At 63.0% G+C, this 6,830-nt stretch overlaps 1 protein-coding gene across 1 annotated transcript in view; it reads left to right on the top strand.

Moving 5' to 3' along the window:
• Positions 1–4,831, top strand: part of SNX8 (sorting nexin 8) — a 65,427-nt gene extending 60,596 nt beyond the window's left edge. The window contains exons 8-12 of the mRNA XM_011956999.1: positions 1,346–1,474; positions 1,861–2,132; positions 2,352–2,501; positions 2,837–2,986; positions 4,665–4,831. Coding sequence (XP_011812389.1) covers positions 1,346–1,474; positions 1,861–2,132; positions 2,352–2,501; positions 2,837–2,986; positions 4,665–4,778 — 815 coding nt within the window. The 3' untranslated portion in view covers positions 4,779–4,831. The remainder of the gene's footprint in view (positions 1–1,345; positions 1,475–1,860; positions 2,133–2,351; positions 2,502–2,836; positions 2,987–4,664) is intronic.
• The last annotated feature ends 1,999 nt before the right edge of the window (positions 4,832–6,830 follow it).

Below are 6,830 nucleotides of genomic sequence, written 5' to 3'. Positions count from 1 at the left end.
CCTCCCTTCCTCCCTCCCTTCCTCCCTTCCTCCCTCCCTTCCTCCCTTCCTCCCTCCCTTCCTCCCTCTCTCTCTCTTTTGCTCATCAGCTGTCACAGTGTTAGTGTATTTTATGTGTGGCTCAAGACAATTCTTCTTCCAATGTGGTCCAGGGAAGCCAAAACATTGGACACCCCTGCTTTAGGGCCTTATCCAGCACTGAACCACAGATGGGACTTGGTGACAAATGACACAAGCAGAGGGACCCCCGAGTTCCCCCTCTTCTGCTGGGCCAAGGAATAAGCCTCCATTCTCCTGAGCCCCTGCCTGGTCAGGTGGGAGCTGCGCATCTGCGGTCAGCTGGCATTTTCCGTCTTGAGTTTTAGAAACTCTTAGCACATCTCTTCTCCTGGCACATTTTACTGGCTGGAATCCCAGCTGCTTTGGGTGTGCGGTTGGTGGCTGGGGAGCTTCCTTGTTCAGTCGGCCTGAGGTCTGGCCTGGGCCGGTTCCTTCCTCCCAGAGTCAGAGGGGCTCCCCAGAACCACCAGCCAGGTCTGCAGAGGGGCCCCTTCCCCACCAGCCCACCCATTACCAGGCGGAGACGCCTTTGAGCCCAGGAGTCTTGATGGGAACAAGGCCTGCGTTCCCATGGGACAGGGGCATCTTAAGGTCCCCTGGGGTACAGCAGAGCCTGGGCAGCACCCCTGGCTCCCAGTCCAAGACTGTGTCCCATGAAACTCCTAGTCATTTCTTCTGCCTGCACTATCTCCTAATGAGCTTGACGTGCAGGGCGTGGTTTGAGCTTTCCACCCCTGCCACGCGTGGAGCCCGGGGGGAATCGTGGAGGGAGCGTGGTCTCCCTGAGCTGCTCAGTGAGCTGTGGGGACCGAGGGCGGGAGCTGTGGGGACCGGAGCCCTTCAGGGCCGGCGTGTGACTGAAGGCGTGGGTGTTGGGGGTTTCCCCAGGATACCTGCCCTCAGCCTGGCTTGGTTGCGGTTGTGGCTGGGGGGGTCGGTGGAGAGCTGTGCAGGTCAGGGGTGGATGGGCTGCCCCTTCCACTGCCTTCCCCGGACCCCTGCTGTCTCCAGAGCTTGGATGCTCCCCTCAGTGGCAGCCGGAGCCCAGGGCTTTGGACGGACTCTTCATACCACAGACGCCTCTGACCACTGTGCGTCCGGGCCGTGTGCACTGTGCCTGGCCTGCGCCCCCACCGAGCGCTGCTACCCGTGAAAGCCGGGTCGGCGGAGGCAGTGTCTGCATGGGGTTCGGCCGGTGGGGGCTACCTCGTGTCCCCCCCAAGGTGCTGTGGTGATCCTAGGAGCAGGGCATCCCTCTGCCATGACGGGCCCCCTTCCACTCCAGGACTGCCCGCCCTTGGCTGTGCACTCACTGCCCTGTTGGGCTCTCTCTGTGGCTGTGCTGCCCGCACAGAGCCTCGTGTGAGGGCCAGAGAGGAGCCTGTGTCCACCGCCACCCCCGCCGCCGAGTGTGGTGCTTCTGCGTGCAGCCCGAGGCGGCCGCCTCTCTTGCTGGATCAGCAGCGCGTCCTTCCTGCAGCTGCCGTCTCTCCTACCCTGCGCCCCCTTCCTAGGTCTGCGTTTCTCTCTCGTGTTACTGATGCGGAGACCACACCCTCGTGCTCCCCCGTGTCCCTCCCGGGCGTCCACGTTTTCCACACAGCTCACAGCGTCCGATGGGAGCTCGGGTTTTCTGCAGTGCTTGATGGAGCCGTAGGAGGGGGGGTTCTGGGGCGCCTGGCTCGCCCAGCGTGTGTGTCGGGAGATTCGCCGGCTTTGCGAAGGCCTGAGGCAGGCCGGGCTGATGAGCAGGAGGGCGGGCAGCCGCCCTGCGGGAACGCAGGCCTTGTTCCCATCCAGACTCCTGGGCTCGAAGGCGTCTCCGCCTGGTCATGGGTGGGCCGGTGGGGAAGCGGGCCCCCTGCAGACCTGGCTGGTGGTTCTGGGGGGCCCTTCTGACTCTGGGAGGAAGGAACCGGCCCAGGCCAGGCTTGGGTCTGAGTTCCGGGGCAGGGGCGTGTCCTGTATGCATCCGCGTGGGTGAGCTCCCCCTCGCCTTCCAGGGTAAGCAGGAAGAGAATGACGTGGTGGAGAAGCTGAACCTCTTCTTGGATCTGCTGCAGTCCTATAAGGTGAGTCTTGGCTGCTCCTTGGTTGGGGGCAGAACTTTCAGGAATGATCTTAGGATCCTTCTAGGGTCTAACTCCTGGGAGACGGAGGAGGAGCTGAGAAGCCAGGGCTGCAGGGGGAGAAGGAGCCTTCCGCTTCGCGGGGGTGCTTCCCTCGGCCGGCTCCGCAGGGCCTGGTGCGGGCATTGAGGGCAGCGGCGAATGCCTCCCCTGGCCCGGCAGGACCTGTGCGAGCGGCATGAGAAGGGCGTGCTGCACAAGCACCAGCGGGCGCTGCACAAGTACAGCCTGATGAAGAGGCAAATGATGAGCGCCGCCGCGCAGAACCGCGAGCCGGAGTCTGTGGAGCAGCTGGAGTCCCGCATCGTGGAGGTGGGTGGCGTGGCGGCCGAGCAGGCCCGTGGGAGCCTTTCCCCTCCTGGCCATGGTGGGACCACAGCCGTCCTGGTGGGCTCCCCTGGGTTGGCTCCATGTGTCTGGAACAGAGCTGGGGGTGCAGTGGAGGCAGGGAGCCGGCCCGGGTGCCCAGAGTGACGCGGTTCCCTGCCCGGCGCTCCCTCCCTGGCCCTCTCTTACCTCGCCACCTTCCAAATGCCTGGTGAAGGCTGAAGGAGAAGGGGCCGGCCTGGCGCAGGGAGCACGCTGGTGTTCCGGCCTTGGTGCTCTGGTTGGCGGCTGGGTTCCAAGGGCAGCTGTTTGCTCTGCAGCAGGAGAACGCGATTCAGACAATGGAGCTGCGGAACTACTTCTCCCTGTACTGCCTGCACCAGGAGACGCAGCTCATCCACGTCTACCTGCCGCTCACCTCCCACATCCTCCGCGCCTTCGTCAACTCTCAGATCCAAGGGCACAAGGAGGTGAGTCCGCCCTGCCCCGGCCGCTGTCTCAGCCACGGCCTTTCGTTGTCCCGCCGCCCTTCCTTGCAGCCTGGCGGCGCGGTGGCCGGCCGCCCTGTAGAGGTGTTTTAGTGCAGTGGGGATCCTTACGGGCCTTGGAACACGGTGCTCACCCAGATCTTCTAGTCTCCTGTGTAGCCAAAATCAGAATCGTGAGGGTGTCCCCAGTGATTCCTGGGGGGTGGAGGGAGGAGCAGACAGGGACAGTTTGCCTTCTGGAGGGATTTGAGAAGTCCAAGGCACCCGGAGGCGGAGAGAAGGGTTCTGGGTGCCTGGGAGCGCGTAGGTGGGTGTTTCTCCGAAGATCCCTGGCCGGCTTCCTCCAGATGGCCGTTCCTTCAGCCTGTGAGAAGAAACGCTCCCAAGGTCCTGGGAGAAGCTGCCCTTGATTTCTGGTGGCTAGCTCACTGTAGCGCCGCTGGGATTACAGGCCTGAGCCCCTGTGCCCGGCTGAAATTCTGTTTATTAAGGAGCTGCAAGCAGCTTTGAAGCCGTGGTCTGTGGTTTGTGTTGAACCGCACCGAGTGTCTGGGATGGTCAGGAGATTTCACACTGTCCCCGGGAGGTGCTTGGTGCCTTGGGTGCCGTCCGGCAGTTTGGGAATGGCAGGCCTGAGGCGGCCGTGGTGGGGCTGGAGAGGTGGGGACAGCTGCTGTATCAGGAGCATGTAATGTGTGTGTGTGACACGGCCAGGGTCTCAGGGGCCAGGTTGGGTTTGGACATGTGAGTGGCTGGGTGTGTCCTCAGTGAAGGAACGTGACCAACAGGTGGGGCCCTGTCCTGCCCAGGGCATGATGCTATAGCCCCAGTCCTACCAGGCTTTTTATTGTGGTGATGAGGAATTTCCAGTCCTGTGATGCTGAGATGAGTGTGCTGTGGTCCAGTGACTCAGGCCCCCAGGGTGCGCCCTGCCCTTCTCTGGCCACCTGAGCCCCTGCCTGGCAGGTCTTGGCCTGACCCCTGCCTCACTGCCACGCTCCCCTCCTCACATCCACAGCATCCGTTCCTTGCCCTGGTTCCCAAAGTGCTTGGCGAGTGGGGTTGCCGTTTGCATTCGGTTTGAGTGTTACTGTTTTGGTGGATGTGGTCTCTGTGTTTCTGGTTTGCTGTTTGGTTTTGAGATGGAGTCTTGCTCTGTCGCCCAAGCTGGAGGGCAGTGGTGTCATCACAGCTCACTGCAGCCCCAGCCTCTCGAGTAGCTGGGACCACAGGGAGGCGCCACCACGTCCGACTAATATTTCTGATTTTCTGTGGAGACAGGGTGTCCCTATGTTGCCCAGGCTGGCCTTGGTGTTGGACCTGTCAAGGCTTCATGAGGCCAGTGCCTGCACGGCAGCTAGAGCATGTACTGGCGATGACGCGATAGTCATGTTTCTCACGATTCCGCGGCAGGCAGATTTGCGGCCCTTTGGTCCTGGGTGGGCGTCTGTGACCACGGGACACATGAGGTCGCTGGTCCACTCCTCATTTGGGCTTCCTCTGTGCAGGATGGGCAGCACTGGTTCTGCCAGAGGTTCGAGGAGCTGATGCACCCGAGGGCCTCTCCCTCCCTGTCACTGGCAGGGGAAGGAACTGGGATTAGAGCGTGAGGAGCAGCCCCGGCCCCGCCTGCTGATGTTCTCTTCGTGTTCCCTTTCAGATGAGCAAGGTGTGGAACGACCTGAGGCCCAAGCTCAGCTGCCTCTTTGCGGGACCACACAGTGCCCTGACCCCACCGTGTTCCCCGCCGGAGGACGGCCTGTGTCCTCACTAGCGCCTGAGGCGGAGGTGGTGCTCCCTGCGGCCGCACTAAAACCTCTTTCCAAATGGTGTGTCCGGTGTAATTCCCTTTGGACGGCAGCTCCCCTCCCCGCCACGTGCTGCAGCCGGAGCAGAGGAGCTCACGCCTGCGGGTCGGGAGGGGCATCCGTGGATCACAGGGGCAGCTGGGCCGCACTGTCCTTCGCCCTGGGGCCTGCTAGCCTGGTGGAGAGGGTGGTGGGGTTCTCTGGAATGGTTTTCTTCTGATACCCAGAGCCCTGCTGGGAGGCAGGGACCTCTCATCTCACAGAGTTTGTGCCTGGGGGAGCGTGGGGGCGGGGCCTCCAGGTGCTGGAACAGTCGGGAGGGGCAGCGTCATGGTGCTCAGTCAGCCGAGGAGAGAGAGAGGGCAGGGCCGCCCTGCAGCCCAGGCATGGGACTGACCACGGACAGCAAGGGGACAGCCAGTGGTGCCAAGGCCGGGAGGGAGGGCCGTCGGGCATGGGGCACGCACGGTGAATTTTCTAGGGAACTCGCTGCAGTCAACACCAGGAGCCCTGGTCTGGGAGTGGCCTGTGGGGTCCAGTGGCCTCATGCCCTGTGTCCACACCATGACCCTATGTGTGCTTGTGGTCTCAGGCCTGGAAGACAAAGGCGTGACGGAGAGCTGGGGCTCTGAGCGCGGGCGCTGCAGCGGCTCTGTTCTCATGCCCTGGACTCCCTTGATTTCTGGTGACCAGTGTTGGAGTCTGCACCATGCGGCACTGAGGCTGGATGGGCTGGCAGAGGACGGGGGGGACGTGGGGGACGTGTGTTCCATTCTAGCTGGGGCTTTAGAGGAGGGATAGCCCGTTTTTAAGTGGATTTTCTTCTCCCAGGCGCCCAGAGCCCTCCTCCCAGCCTCTTGCCGCGCACGCGCCGTCCCGGCCACCTGCCCGCAGAGGGGAACTGGTCTTTCAGCCCCTTCCCTTCTCTGGGTGAGGAAGGCCATCCTCCTGAGCTCTGTGGGGCTGCACTGTCCACCTCAGGCCTGGGTCTGCTCCTGCCCCAAACCCCTTTTGTGGAAGGCACACAGAGCCAGGCTGGGCTCCTGGACCCCTGCACTTCTCCGGAGCCTGAGGCCCCTCCCTGGCCGGGGGGAGGTGCTGGAAGAGGCCCTCCGGGCTCCAGGGTTTCCGAGGTCCCTCCATTCTGCAGATGCTCGCTGGCCTCCGGGGTGTTCTCTTCTCTCACGGAGGATGCTTCCCTTCCGCCTGTACCCACGGGCAGCTCATGGCCCCGGGATGGAAAGGGGACTCTGTATGTGCCTCCCAGGCGGGTGATCCGTCGTCCACTGTGAGCCAGCCAGAGGGAGCGGCTGTGCTGACTTGGGGGCTGTGGGGCTTGGGCCCAGCCTGGCCTGTGGGTTCTGCTGGTGCCTTCCTGCTGTGGGGCGGGCTGCTTCCTTCTGGCCAGATGAGCAGAGGGAATGTTCCCTTTGGAGCCCAGGGGGTGGGCTGTCCCGTGAGTCCCTAGCCCACCCGAGTCTTGGGCTGTGCTGCCTTCTGACCCCCCTCTGCAGAGACAGGTTCTCAATTGGCATGAGTGGCACCGTGACACCTGAGCCATGAAGTGTGACCCTGTGTGGGCAGAAGGCTGCAAGGACTCTCCGTCCTTCCTGTACCTGCCTGGGGCCTGTCCAGCTGCAGGACCATAGAGGCTGTGGGGAGTCGTGGCGGGCGTCAGGTGCTGCGGCCTCTGTGTCTCCAGAGGAGGCAAGGCACGTGCTCCTGACACAGCCCTCCAAGGAGAGAGCAGGACTTCAGAATGAGCTTTTCTGAAGGAGCTTTCCTGGCAGGGACTCCGGGGTCAGTGAGTGTATGAGAGGCCACATGCCTGGTGGCATCTCCCTGTGGTGGAAACTTCAGGAGCAGGGTCTCAGGGTCCTTGTATCCAGAGGCTGAGCATGGAGCTGGAAAGCAGGAGGGCAGGGAGGAGGGGGAGCAGAAGAGGCGTGAGAAGGAGAGCAGAGGTCGGGGGGACAGAAGGGCAGAGGTGAGGAGAGCAAGAGGGCAGGGGTGGGGGG

The sequence above is a fragment of the Colobus angolensis genome, unplaced genomic scaffold (assembly GCF_000951035.1).
Source record: "Colobus angolensis palliatus isolate OR3802 unplaced genomic scaffold, Cang.pa_1.0 Scaffold43, whole genome shotgun sequence".
Lineage (NCBI taxonomy): Eukaryota > Metazoa > Chordata > Mammalia > Primates > Cercopithecidae > Colobus > Colobus angolensis.
The sequence above is the reverse complement of the archived record's forward strand: the minus strand, read 5'-3'. Positions and strand labels throughout refer to the sequence as shown.